This window comes from Pimephales promelas, chromosome 15, assembly GCF_988280905.1.
Source record: "Pimephales promelas chromosome 15, fPimPro1.hap1.1, whole genome shotgun sequence".
Classification (NCBI taxonomy): domain Eukaryota; kingdom Metazoa; phylum Chordata; class Actinopteri; order Cypriniformes; family Leuciscidae; genus Pimephales; species Pimephales promelas.
Genome location: NC_142783.1, coordinates 16281227 through 16296059, shown reverse-complemented (window position 1 = coordinate 16296059; position 14833 = coordinate 16281227). Strand labels below are relative to the sequence as shown.

The 14833-nt window shown below is 34.3% G+C and overlaps 1 protein-coding gene across 2 annotated transcripts in view; it reads right to left on the bottom strand.

Annotated features, from left to right (window-relative positions):
• Nucleotides 1-201: 201 nt before the first annotated feature.
• Nucleotides 202-14833, bottom strand: part of syne3 (spectrin repeat containing, nuclear envelope family member 3) — a 28587-nt gene continuing 13955 nt past the window's right edge. Inside the window, exons 9-18 of one of the 2 annotated variants that reach the window (XM_039671492.2) lie at nucleotides 14619-14801; nucleotides 13795-13938; nucleotides 13343-13477; nucleotides 12268-12429; nucleotides 10613-10785; nucleotides 9697-10204; nucleotides 8751-8909; nucleotides 7031-7204; nucleotides 6654-6695; nucleotides 202-2422 (exon numbers count right to left, since the gene is read on the bottom strand). In XM_039671492.2, the coding sequence (XP_039527426.2) occupies nucleotides 2231-2422; nucleotides 6654-6695; nucleotides 7031-7204; nucleotides 8751-8909; nucleotides 9697-10204; nucleotides 10613-10785; nucleotides 12268-12429; nucleotides 13343-13477; nucleotides 13795-13938; nucleotides 14619-14801 (1872 nt within the window). In that variant the 3' untranslated portion in view covers nucleotides 202-2230. Of the gene's footprint in view, nucleotides 2423-5451; nucleotides 5926-6653; nucleotides 6696-7030; nucleotides 7205-8750; nucleotides 8910-9696; nucleotides 10205-10612; nucleotides 10786-12267; nucleotides 12430-13342; nucleotides 13478-13794; nucleotides 13939-14618; nucleotides 14802-14833 lie in introns of those variants that run through there. The other variant, XM_039671495.2, reaches the window with a different exon arrangement.

Sequence of the window (14833 nt, the reverse complement as noted above, 5' to 3'; positions counted from 1 at the left end):
CGCTATTGCGTGATGTTTTGTCACACCAGCAGGCTGGTTTTGTGTTTTGTTATCATTGCACATCTCGTCAGACCAGTTCAGCTTTTGGTTTAATGCATGTTTCCTGCTACAAGACTTTCTGAATGGGAGTCTTGATATTGAGTCACACATTTATCTATTCAATCTCAAGTCCGTAGCAACAAAAGAGACACAAACAGCACCAAAAATGCACTGCATGTTTATTGCCTGGAGTACAATACAAAAATACTGGTTATAGTTTTTTTTTTTACTTTATATATTTATAAGTTTAAAGATACATTATATGAGTTTAATTCAAAATATAGTGATAAAATAAATGTTGAACTTTTGTTAATAACATTGTCTTGCAACCTTTCATGCATAATGTTGTAATTTCTACATGCTTCAAATTTTGTTAGCTGTCTTTGAAAATAATTTCCAATATTTTCTTCCCAAATCAAAGATTTCTCCAATGAGAAAATTCTTCCATGCACACAGTGCTGTAAACTAGCTCTATTAGCATACGTTTAATGATCTTGAAAAACAGTTGAACCATTTAGTACAGTTTAGCATTTGCAGCCTAATGAATCACAGTGTCATTGATGAAACCTGTTTACATCATCAAACGGCTTGCATTGGCATAAAACGAGATTAAATACAAACAATAAAGCAGTGCAATAAACTGAAGCGCTGAGCTTCAATATTTCGGTTTCTTTTTAGAAAATGCAGCATATTTTAATGTTAAGTCTCTTTCAGACTACTATTCATGCATTTAACATTAGATAGTGCATCACATATTAACGCATATTACAGTTTTAGCATAGCAGAGAGGTCTGAATATGATTTTAAAATGGCATTTTGATACAGGATTAAAGCAGTTCAGTGCGTTGTGTGATTGTAATTCTACTTAAAGCTGAAAAGCCATGCAATTAGCCTCTAAATAATGTCTCACACTGCAAAAAGCCAGCTTTGAAAGGCAAAGCAGCCTTCGTTCTGGACCAAAAAAAATAAAATCAAGGCATTTCTTTCATCAAACCATGACATTAAAGAAGCCGTCTTAAAAAAGAATAGCTGAACTTAACTTCTGATAGTTTGGGGCCCTTCTGAGACTTGCAAAAAAAGCCCAAGAAGGTCAGAGTTCCAAAATTGTGTTCAAAAAAGGCCATTCTCCCCAAACAGAGCTATTTTTACACCATAATCTATGCCAGAAAAAACACACTAACCTAGAACAACAATCAGAGGCAAGCCAATGCCAAAACTCAGTCAAGTCCAACAATGTGATTCTGCAATCTCAATTTCCAAAAACCGTTAAAGGAAAACTGTGTATTACAGTATACGAACGCATGAGCATAGCACCTTTGCTTTGAGTGATAGAGGAATGTCTGTGTTGATTTTGACCATTTCCTCTTCTAAAGCTCACCAACATATGAACAACTTAGCTTAGTTTTGAAATATTTACAGTCTTATCAAGTCAATGACATCAGAACCAATCCTCGCAACACAATGATAAGTTAAATCCTATTATTAAACCCAGTTCAGTTTCTGAGTGGCCTGAGTAAAATAGCAAACAACAGAATATAAACAAGACATATGAATAAAAACATGCACAATTCTGTTTAAATATAAGACATACCACAGTAAAATTATTTAAAGGGATAGTTTATTCACACTCAGGAACTGTTTGAACTGTTTTTATCCATTTAAAGAACACCAATGGGGTCCAAAACGACATGATTGGACCCTATTGACTTAAAAATAATAATAATAAAAAATCTCTCAAAAGAAAGGAAGTAAAACCGGTTTGGATATGACGGTGAGTATATGATGACAGAATTGTATTTTTGTGTGTGCAAACTATCCCTTTAACATTTAGAAACTAGCAATAACATACAACAAACCTAAAAACACAAGAAATGTGCGATGGCTCCTGAGTAGATGTCTTTAAGGGAGTTTTGCTCTTTGTAAAGGCTGCATTGGTTTCTCTAAAGCCTGTAGAGAAATGAACAGCTTGAATCATGTTGAGCAGGTTGTGAGCATCTCTGCCATCCACCCACTCACACTTTCACTCTCTCTCACACAAACACAGTTTCTGATCTGCTGCATCCACCAACTAAAAATAAAATGACTTAAAGCGTTAACAGAACATTGATAAAAAAAAAATTTGGAAGTATTTGTTACATGAACACGATAGCAGATTGGCGCATTTAAAAAAGCTGCTTTGGACTGTCAACGCTTAAGTGGGCGGAGGTCCGTCGTAGCGGAGCATGATGTTGAAGGAGCGGGCGAAGTTGTTGGACAGTGAACAGCTAGTGCCCTCGTCCATCATGGGCAGCAGGAAGGCCAGCAGCAGAAGAGCCAACAGCAGGAGCTGGAGAGGAAGAGCCACGCGACACACACGGTACAAGAATCCCAGACCGCTGTTCGTCTGCAAAACACACATCCAACAGATGCCGTTACATGCTGTGCGTTCAAATGACTACAGCGTTTCACAGTAGTTACTGTTTCACTGTAGTCTACTCAACTTTGCTGTAACAAATCGCTAACTCTCATTGAAAATGAATGACTTGCAGTCACTGCACAACACGGTCAGAGTTAATTACACATAAAGAAACATCCTGAACTGTGAATGATTTCAAATGAGTGATTGAACGCTTAATTAGTTAAATCATACAAATTTAAAATTAAAATAAATACATTTTTAAAATCAAAATAAAACACTACAAAAGGGAAATATTTAAAAGATATATATATATTTTTAAGTATTTTGTTTACCCACGTCATGTGAACTTCAAGCGGCATCAAAGAACATGTTAAATTGTTGAAATATTTTAAATCTCAGGGGGTTCTTGAAGAAAATGTTATAGGACAAAAGGGGTTCGCTGACAAAAAAGACTTGGGAATACGTGGAGAAAAATACATATAAAAGAGATATAAAAAAATACATAACATTTTTTTTATTACATTCAAGAATTTTCTACTGATGCTTTTCAGTAAAAAAAAATAAACCCTTTCCCTTCTTATACAAAACCTTCACTTAACTAGTTGCAGTGCTTTCTAGGATTGCATTATTTATAAAGAATTTTTGAAATGTTACTTTAAAATTATATATTTGTTTATTCACTTTGGACATGCAAGGCCAACACCTATTTACTGAAGTAAGGAAAAACAGAAATTTCAAAACCCGATGGCCGAACTTTCATTTAAATAACGTATAATAAACCGGCAATAGAACCTGACATTAACTGTTCAATAAATGTTGTTTCTTATCCACAAATTGCATTAAAAATGGTATATTTCTGGTCGGTCCAGCCAATGCAGATATGCAGTCCCAAGCGCACATCTCAGAACATTGGTATATGTAGTCTTATGATACCTAAAAATGTTGGTGACTCACTAGTACTAGGGTTTATTACAGAAATGTGTACACAAGATGAACTCAAATTAGTTTTAGAAGTTTTAGAAGTTATTATCATCACATAAAAAAGAACTATTACTTTTATAAGCTATAAGACTTATACGTTTCTCCTGGTGGATGATGAAAGGGCAGAAAAAAAATCCCTCATAAATCTCATATAAATCCTCAAAGTCATCAGATTACAAAAAAGAAAACTCTTTGATAAAAAGATAACTCTTGGCTTGTGACTTGACATCTCTCATTCAATATACATCTGATAAAAACATAACAATGATGGAAGTTTTTTGCCTAGATGACTCACTGGATGGCAAAAAAATAAAATAAAAAATGTGTACCTGATAAAATGCACAGGGAAGTTTTTCAAGCTCCTGTGGAATTGTGGGAGTGAATATCCACCTACAGCAGCTCAACAACCACCATCGCTCTGAGCGCCGGACTGTGACATATCTGAACTTAATATGACCCTTTCTATTTAACGCCTCTGTAGCAAAGCTGAGGAACATGGGAACTTTTACTATGTGTTTGAGAGAGAGTGCAGTGCAGAAGTACGAGGAAGTGAGGAGGAGGAAATGTGGGTGGATGAAAAGCAGAAATCTCTTTCCACTCTTTTTCTCTCGTTAGCCCTTTATTGAGGAAAATATAATTACACTGGAAGGTAATTGCAGCAGTGCTCAGGCCTTGCATAATGTCCTTACAGATACACATCATCCAATCATCCTATCGTTCTGGCTTGATAATTATACAATAGGAAAATATAATTTTTCACAACACATAACTATTTATTCTATGTGAAGATCCTGTAATCAGTGGCAGAAAGATTACCTCACTGACATCTTCAAAAGATGGATTGTATTTGGTCAGTGATGGAGAAGATCAGAGTGTGCATTTATTTACCCTGCATGATAATGACAGCAGAAGGTGATGGCGGTTTCCACAACAGAGTCAGACGCTGAGGTTCAGGTGAGCAACATTTGCTTGTGTGGTCTTGTAATGCGTTAATGAGCAGCTTTAAACATGTTTGCAATGGGAAAATACAGCTAATAGAAAAATATGTTCTGGAATGGCTGGTTAAAATTAGGAGACATAAATAGATGATTGGTTGCGAAAGATTACTTAACTAATTGGACATAAAAACTCATTTTATATACATACAATACTGCTTAAAAGGAAATCTTAAAGACGTGGTGATCAATATGCATTATAAAAAGCACTTTAGCACTGTGTTATATATATATATATATATATATATATATATATATATATATATATGTATATGTATATATATATATATATACTTATATATGTATATATATGAAGAGTTCAGATGCAAAAGCCTCTAAGTGCCATTTGAAATTCTCTTCTAGAATAATAATTTTTATCAAGCTTGTATATTTAAATCCAGTAATTTCACTTAAATGGCAATTCATAGGTAATCTTCATTGCCATTTAAGTGAAATTACTGAACTTAAATATACAAGCTTGATAAAAATTTACATTCTTGAAGAAAATTTCAAATGGCATTTAGAGGCTTTTGCATCTGAACTCTTCATATATATATATATATATATATAGATAGATATATAAGGGCTGTGCAAAGATTAATTGCAATTAATCGCATCCAAAATAAAAGTTTGTGTTTACATAATATATTTGTGTGTGCGGTGTATAATTATTTTGTATATATAAACACACACATACATGTATATATTTAAGAAAATGTGTTATTCATATATAAAATATTTATATTTAATATATATATATATATATATATATATATATACACACACACACAAAGTATTTACATGCAAATAATTCTTAAATATATACATACATGCATATGTGTTTATGTATTCAAAATAATTATAAACAGCACACACACATATATTATGTAAACACAAACTTTTATTTTGGATGCATTTAATCGCAATTAATATTTGCACAGCCCTAATATATATATATATATATATATATATATATAGACACACACACACACATATACATACATAAATAATTAAAACCAATACAGTATATATTAAATATAAAGTTTAATCAATATAAATAAAATATACATTTAATTTATAGAAAATATTTCAATAAAAATACATAAATCAATTAGCCAACTGACCACTGTGACTTAAATCACATCACTCTGATAACACTCAGTAAATGATAATGAAGCATCCAGATCAGAAACAAACAAACAAAACCCTCCTAATTCATTGGCATTATGTTTGGGTGCCCCATTTCATTATGATTCAAAAGTTTTTTTGTGTGTGTGCATATTTTGCAAAACTAGCTCAACCAGAGCATCTGTGAATAGCCTTAGTAATTGGAAGGCAATGCTGCATGTGCAAAACAACATTTCTATCTCCATCCACTAATATCCGCTTATGTAAATAAAGCAGGCCTATCGGAGCAGCCTTTCGTATGCAATCAGCAGGGCACCAGCAGGCCTCTTCTCAAGAAGACATGACCGCTCATGAACAGATGGCCAGAGAGTGGGAAAAGAGGTGCTAAAAAAGGTGTGAACACGATAAATTTGAGAAATTACTCAGAAAGGTTAACACACTCCCCAGAGAGATGCAGCGGAGCAACTGCCTTGATGTTTCTAAGCGGCCCACGGAGCCAAAAAATAGCATTTGTCTTTGGGGGCTAAAACAGTGCTTTGGTTCAGGCTTTCAAGATGCTATTCATGTGCCTCTTTTTCAAAGACCTCCTACTAATCCAGCTGAACAGTGTCCCACTTCACTTCAGAGTGCTTACAAACTTTAAGTCAACATGAAACCGCATTCCCATCCCATTTTACTTCCGTAATGTGACATATTTCATATATATAAGTTTATTTGAAATGCTAAATGAGCTGCAATTTTTTCTGTACAAGGACTTTGCTGTGAAATGCTATAAAAATATATATTTTTTGGCCATCAGAAATTGATTTGGTCATAAAATATGGGTGTTCCACACAAAAATATCACAACAATATATTACATTAAATCAATTTTGCAGCTATAAATCACATGACAACATAACACAGTGAAATTGCACTGCAGAAACAAACAGCCCCAGTTGTGTCAATAAATAAACACCGCATTCAATTCTGTTCTAACCTTAAAAGGGAATACTTTCTTTTCAAAGAGTGTTCAAACATACTTCACTGTTATATCAGAGAGATTTTTGAAACCCACTACACACAAGCCCACTCACACAACATCAAGACGTATGTATAATGAATAAAACCTACCTTTCCAGCTCGGACGAGCTCCTGTTGTTGTCCACTGACACCCTGAAACAAACAGAAACATTTGCTTTTAGTTAGATTTGGCTACAAGGTGCTGCCCCCTACTGGTGGACACGAGATACTACACCAACATCTTAGATGATACATGACTCTTTCCTAGTATTTGTCATATAAAAAAAAAATGTTCACCATTTTTCAAAATGATGGTTTCAGGTTAAAACATGTATTCATGGCACAAGTAAAAATATGTATGAATGTAAAGAAAAAAAGCTAGACAATCGGTTCTTGAGGAAAAGTTGAATAATAATTATATTTTAATTTCACAAAAAACATAAATCAATGTAATTTAATATAAATGGAAAATATTTTTTTCTTCATACCTTGTGTTTGAGCAGACCTTTGAGGTCACCAGCCTCTTGAAGTTTGGATTTGTATAACATCCAGCAATAACGCAGCTCTTCTAGCTCTGTGTCCACCTCCGCTGACTTACTCTGCTGACCAGACATCAGTTTTGTGAACTGACTCTGACCCCAGGCTACACCAGCACGTAAACCCTATACAGATATCAAGACAGAGTTACTAGTAAGGGTTTGTATGGGTGTGGCTATTAAAGATTTGTGCTCATAATTGAATCATCATCCAATTATTTTAAATCCAAAATTGACCCTTTATTTTTATTATTTTTTACCAACCAATTCTTAGCATCTTGCCAACTATAATCACCAGTTAAAAGTGTTGTCAGTCTGTTTAAAAAAAAAAAGTTTTTTAAGTCTCTTATAGCAGCTTTTATTTATAAAAAAAGGAAAAAGTAAAACAGATACTTAATTACAGTTTAATATATCTGTTTTAATATATTTAAAATCCAATTTATTCCCATGCTGGGGCAAGCATCATTACTTCAGTCTTCAGCGTTGTATAATCTTTCAGAAATCATCCTAATATGCTGATTTGCTGCTCAAGAAACATTTATCATCATCAATACTGAAAACAGTTTTGCTGCTTAATATTTTTGTTATACATTTTAGTAGTTTCTTTCGATAAAAGTTAAACACTAAACAGAACAGCATTTACTTTAAATAGAAATCTTTTGAAACAATTAAGTCTTCACTCACTTCAATTGAATGCATACTTGCTAAATAAAAGTCTTAATGCATTAAATTGAAGTGAGTGAAGACTTAATCTTCCTGACACCAAAACATTTGAACGGCAATGTACATGGAAATCCTGTGTGTGCATTTGTATGAAATATTGTAGTGAAATATTATTACTTCAGGCACTTAATAACAATGAAACAAGTAAGAAGGAAAAGTCAGCAAATGGCTGATACAATTCTTTGCAATGTGTCAATTAATTTCAGTCCACATAGGAATAATATCCAATCACTTTTTTAACACTTTATGACCACATAATCCTGATAATGTCCAAGTTATTCCAATAAGACGTTCTGTGTCTGCTTAGCAAACAGTAACTAATGGAGGAGGAAGCGGTTTCTACTATCATCAAGTCAGATCTTAGTATTGAAGTATCTGGGCACTTTGTCAGATCAGATGTAGTGGATATTTAAATAATTGAAAACAATCTCAATGTGGCTTCTTCCCATAGCACAATCTGCAGAAGTTGTTTGATGTTGTTTCAAGGTATTATTCATCAGGAAGACCACCTATGACTTGCCATTCAAGAGCTTTTCCAAATATGAGCTGTCACTGAACAAAGAAAAAAGTCAATGTGGCACAGTAGTTGTCAGGCTAAAAATCATCAAATATGACAGCTTCCAGGTATTTGTGAAGTTCGAATTTTTCCAAGCCTGGGGTAACAACTGAGCACAAGCCTTTTAAAGCTTACATTCGCACTGAAGAAAACATACATTACACTACACAGCACACCAGACTCTCACAAACATGTAGCTTCACATATAGAAAATAATCCAGCATATTCTGTGAGACCAAAGTAAAATATCACACTGCGCTTTGTTGAATAAGATATCTAAGCTATCAAATATTGTTTTTCACTCTAACACTTTTTGATATTTTGGACTCTTCGTGAAACTTTAATCAAAAACAGATAAAAAGAAAGCAAAAAATATTAACAAACACTACCAACCTTGAGTGTATTCTGTCTTATCCTCAGTTCTTTAGGGCTCAGGGATCTTTGGTTGTTCAGAATTCCTGTGAGTTTGTCATTTTCCTTGTGAAGCCACGCTTCAAACTCCCTCCTCTGGGCCTCCAGATCAGCATGACGCTGGGGCCCCTGAGAGCCCATCTACAGGAGAAATGAAAAAAAAAACATCCCTCTGTCCGTTTATTATTATAGCCTACGTATTGCATGCTTAATAGTGGCTTGAGGGCTGAGTCATCTAGCTAAAAAAATTATCATGATATATTCTTAGTTCTTTTGATGATATATCTCTTTTAATGCATTTGCTCTAAAATAATTAAAAGGCTTATTCCCGCTTCAAAGTTACATTTTGACCAAACAGCCAGTGGTGCCAGGGTATGGCTCAAAATGTTTTTTAATGTAAGGTAAATTACATAAAAAAAAACTTTTTACCCATATTTAAAATAATGAAGGCATGTTTTCCACATGTTTTTTTTTAAAACATTGTTCACTTCTAAATTAACAAGAGGAAAAGATCATTTTCATTTACTGTACCATTCAAAAGTTTGGAGTTGGTATGGTTTGAGTATCTCATGCTCACAAAAGCTGCATTTATTCAGTCAAAAATACAATGAACACTCCTATAATTTTAAAAATACTAAAACTTAATTAAATTTAATTTTTAAAATGTTATTTACTGACCCCAAACTTTTAGTTCAATAAACAATAGTGTACATGTACCAGTACAACAGCGTATTAACTGCTAACTTAAAACAGCCCATGAAAAATGCATGAATCGACAATATATAAAATGACTGCAAATTTCACTCTTATTTTCTTATATCGCATGCAAAAGTCACTATAAATATATTTTTGAAACACGTTTTTGATATAATGCCTGCCCAAATAGTGCCAGTAGGAGTAACAAGAATTATATTTGAATCATTCTAACCTGATAAGCAGCACTGGTCTCATCAGGTGGGATCTGTGACAGCTGCACCACTCTCTGTGCATCATAGGAAAAGCTATATTTGCCTTGCATATCCAGGTCTTTAATCCCAGAACTGCCTGTGTGTTCCTCAACCCATTCACCAGTCCGACCACCGCTCCTAAGCAAGTCATCTTCGTAAGAGTCTTTTACCACTATCTGCTTTCTGTTCACAAGACGGTCACTTGCAGGCATGACTGCATCCATCTCATCATCCATGGATTGGTCTCGGTAACTCCTCTCTCTTCTCCTTCTGCCCTCAGAGATGACAATGTTCCTCTCCGGCTCTGGGTGATCTGTTGATTCAGATCTGTGCATGTGCCATTCCAGTCCTTTGTCACCAGTGTCAATTCCCACTTCAAAGCCTGAAGAAGTGTCCTGGTGATCCCCGTCTGCCCTTCTGTCCAGCAGGAACTCTGTTTTCTGTGATAGGGAGTCATGGTCGCCTGTGGCAGCATGTCCATTTAGAAGCCTAACAAGTGACGGTGAAAGTAATAATTATGTTGTCAAAAATTCCCCTTTTAATTGAATTTATTATCAGTGGTGATAAAACGATTGGCCATGTTGGCAATTAATCAGGTAAAAAATGTTAAATTGGATCAGTATTTTAACAAATTAAAAAGATTTCACATTTCACCTATAAAATAAAAAGTTAAATAGGTAATGCTACATTCTAGTAAACACAGAACTGATTCACATAGCAATCAACAATAATTGAGATTATTAACATAGGTAGGTGAACTGGTTGCAATTAAAACAGATTGTGAAATATGCCCTTTGGAATTAAAACAGGTCAGAGAAAACTGTATCAATTATGCTTCTTGAGTCATAGTTTCTGTCCATTTAATACCATCAACACCCTGAAAGCATTACTTCTAACCTGTAAAGATTGAGACTAAGCGTGTGGAGGGACGTCCAGGACTCTCGAAGGCGTTTAAGGTCCTGAACGATGTGAACTTTGCCTTTCTCCGAGGTTTTGGCCAGAACGGTGTGACCTTCAGCTTCCGTCTGATTAAGCTGAAATTCCTTCTCTGGAAACTCTCCAAGCGCCCTCTAGGGGACAACAACAGTGGCACAAGATTGAGTCATGCATGCACAGGCAAACATTCATGTGCTCATATCCTGCACATTGTGTAATGAGTGACTAAAGTGACTTGTAATAGTAATACACCAAGTATTTGAATCTTGTTAAAACGTTTATGAATGGGTTAAATGCATTTATAGATTAAAGTGTATAATGTTATTTCTTACAAAACAATACCATGATATATTCATGATTTCTCCAAAATACAGGAGCTGCCACAATCTGACACAAAAAGTGATAATGAAAATAGCTAAAAAAACAAATGTTTAATTATTATTTAGCTTGGACTCTATTCTAATATTCAGGGATTCCACTTGAAAAAAAAAATTCCAAAGTTTTTTCTCTTTTAAAGATTTTCTAAATTTCCATGACTGAAAATTATTTCACATCACCTTTTCAAACGGCTTTCCATAACAGTGGGAATTAATTATACAGGATAAATGATTAAACATTTTTAAAGCACACAATGTATAGTATTTATTAATTTATTGTAAGTGTTTTAAAGCCTTTAGTTTGGACATTGTTTGAAAGGTGTTGTGGAATATCATTCTTTATAACAAAATGCTTTTCCAAAAATGTTTGGCTTCTTCATTCAGATTACTAAACGAAATAAATCAACAGATTAATCATTTATTTAAATAAAAGAAAACGATAATAGTAATACCATTAAACATTTAAATGAGATCCTTCAAGCATCGTAAAAGATTTCAGAAGCTTTTTCATGTTTATTTCATGTAATCTTCTTAATTAAAGCAACATTATAGGAGTAGTTCACTTTAAAAAAAAACTTTTGCTGATAATTTATTTACTCACCCCCATGTCATCTAAGATGTCTACGTCTTTCTTTCTTCAGTCGAAAATAAATGAAGTTTTTTTTTCATAAAATGGACTTCATTGGGAACCAAACTAGTTCCAACTTTTCAAGGTCCAAATGAGAGTTTCAGTGCAGCTTCAAAGGGCTTTAAACGACACCAGACGATGAATAAGGGTCTTATCTAGCGAAACGATCGGTCATTTCAAAAATAAATAAAAAAGATTAAGTTTTATAAGCACAAATGCTCACCTTGCTATGTTCTGTGATGAGCATTTGTGACTCTCCTGTTCAAACTCGTTCATTAAAATTAACAAATCTTTTATCGAGTCATGACTCGAAGGGTCCTACATAAGACCCTTATTCATCGTCTGGTGTCATTTAAAGCCCTTTGAAGCTGCACCAAAACTCTCATTTGGACCTTGAACCGTTTGGTTCCCAATGAAGTCCATTATATGGAGAAAATCCTGAGATGTTTATCAAAAACCTTAAATTTCTTTTCAACTGAAGAAAGAAAGACATGGACATCTTGGATGACATGGGGGTGAGTAAATTATCAGGAAAAGTTTTTTTTTTTTTTTAAAAGTGAACTACTCCTTTAACTGTAGTAACTAAGCTAAAGTGTAGCACATAGGCGTACCTCAGCCTCATGCTGGCGGTTATCAATGCTCCATTCCCCATCTGATCCACGAAACGACTCCAGCTTCTGTCTCATGATCATCAACCACTTCTCCAAATTCAGAATATTTTCATGTAAACTCTCATGTTCTGCAATGCTCTTCTCACTTTCGTTCACCTTCATCTGATATGAACAAGAAAATGCATTCATGTGAATACACACATACATTGCACTATGAAGCTGAACAGACTTGAGAAGGATTTTCGTGCAATAAATTCTGGTATCTGTTATATATAAAAATATATATATATATATAAACTGAAAAAAAGGAAGGAGGTTTGATCAAGGCCTTCATCACCATCATGATCAACACACAGCAGGAGGTATGGAAACCGGGGTGTGATCTCAGCAGTTTCCACAGATCTTCAGGGTTAAATCAGAATCACTTGTGAAGTTGGGCATTTTTGAAGTGCTTAGTAAAAATATATGTACGTATTTCTATCAATTAACCATGCAAAAAAAAAAAAAAAAACTTGAGGAATAAAAGGAATAGTTCACCGAGGAAGAAAATTAATTAACTCTATGAAAATCTTCCTTTTGCAACAGCTCTAAAATCTAATTTGAGCTTATGCGTATTCATAACTTCATAGCTAAATTTGCCACATTTGCTGTAAAATTCTTTCTACAGGTTTTGTTTTGTATTACAGATGTCTGTGGACATGATATAACAAGAAATTGTGTCCATACAGTTTCTGTACAGTTGCGAGTGCGACGTGTGAGTATGATAATAGGATAAAATATGATATCATTTTCAATAGATTGCAGTCTGAGAAGATCTATAGACATATTTTTTTTTAAATTCCACAAAAAAAAAAACATTGAATGCTGTTCTTTTGAACTTTCTATTTACGAAAGAAAAAAATGATCATGTTTTCACAAAAATATTAAGCGTCCTTGAGCACCCAATCAGCATATTAGAATGATTTCTGAAGGATCATGTGACACTGAAGACTGGAGTAATGATACTGAACATTCATCTTTGGGGGTGATATCATATGGAGGAAAACCAAAAAACCTCAAACAGAACAGATCTTACCCGAACTTCATTATAAAGCACATTCCAGTGGGCATACAGACGCTCAAACTTTGTCCTGTTTGCAGGGTTGGATGACACCAGCGTCTCCAGAGCTATGATATGGGCTTTACAATCTTCCAAGTCCTTTCTAATGACCTGTAGATAGATGCACACTCATTTAACATTCAGTCTGCCTCTAGCGAGTCTTTCCCGCTCCCACCTGGACAAGCCACTCTGATCAACCAGCGCAAACACATTGAGCTCAGCGTGACATTACTCCTAGCTCCTTAAATTATTCACATGGCTCTTTTTAGTCTGTTCCTGAAAGATGATCAAATCAAAAGTCACTGTACGTCTACAGCTTACCACATGCAGAGATTAAAACCAAAACAGCTGTTTAAAAAGAAATTCAAAAAGCAAACTTTTTTTGAAGTCTGAAACAGCTATACGCTTCTGTTTTCTCTGCTGCTCACCCGGAGTTGATCAGCCTGGCTCTTCTTGGCTAGAATGTCAGGTTGAAGTTCACCCGTCTTGACAAACCGTTCCTTTATGAAGGTCAGTTTTTTATGGATGGATTCATAGGCATCGGAAAAGTCCTTCGTCTTTGATATTAAACCCTGAGAGTGTACATAGGATAACATATATTATTCGATTTATATTCACCAACAAAATGGCGCATCATTTAAAAAAGGGATGCAGACATAATATAATACTAGAATATATATAAATAATACTAAGACAATATTTTAATAAAAAAGAAAACAAAAAAAGTGATTTGGAATAATAATAATTGAATAAAATTATCTTCCATGGAATATACGCAAAAGACTTTTGCACAGTACTGTATATATATATATATATATATATATATTAGACATTTGTTTGTACTTTATCATTTCCTCCATAGTTTTATAATTAACATATTAAACATATCCATTTATTGTTTTGTTTTGTTTTGTGCTGTTTTTTATCTTTTTAATTTGATCTATGTTTGTATTCAATACAACTTTTTTAATTGCTGTAGAAATTGTTAAATACCAATAAAAAAATTCCTCTTTATTTAAAAGGTAAATAACTTTATAAAATATGCATTAACAACTTTATCTGCCTACATACTAACAAACAAGGCTTCTTGTTTTTTCAGCCAGATATGATAAGCTGTGACTTCGACCATATTTTCTGTTATGTAAGACTATGCATGTTATGGCTAATGGCGGGGGTAAAGACCGTTGATGTAGCTCAGGCATTTACAGTCTGTATACAGCAATAACATTTTGAGCTCTGGCTCTTGGTGTACCTGCAGGCGGTTCTTGCGCTGTTGGAGCTGGCTGTGGAGTAACTCTCTCTTCCTCATATCCCCGCTGAGCTCTTCCAACAGATCAACAGCTTTCTCTTGGCCAAAAACAGAGCTGAGCAGATCACTCTTCACCTGGAGCAAACTCAAGCGCTCCTGGAGTTGCACGCTGTTTTTAAGTAACTTCTACAAAGAACAAAACAAAAGAAGAAAGAGCA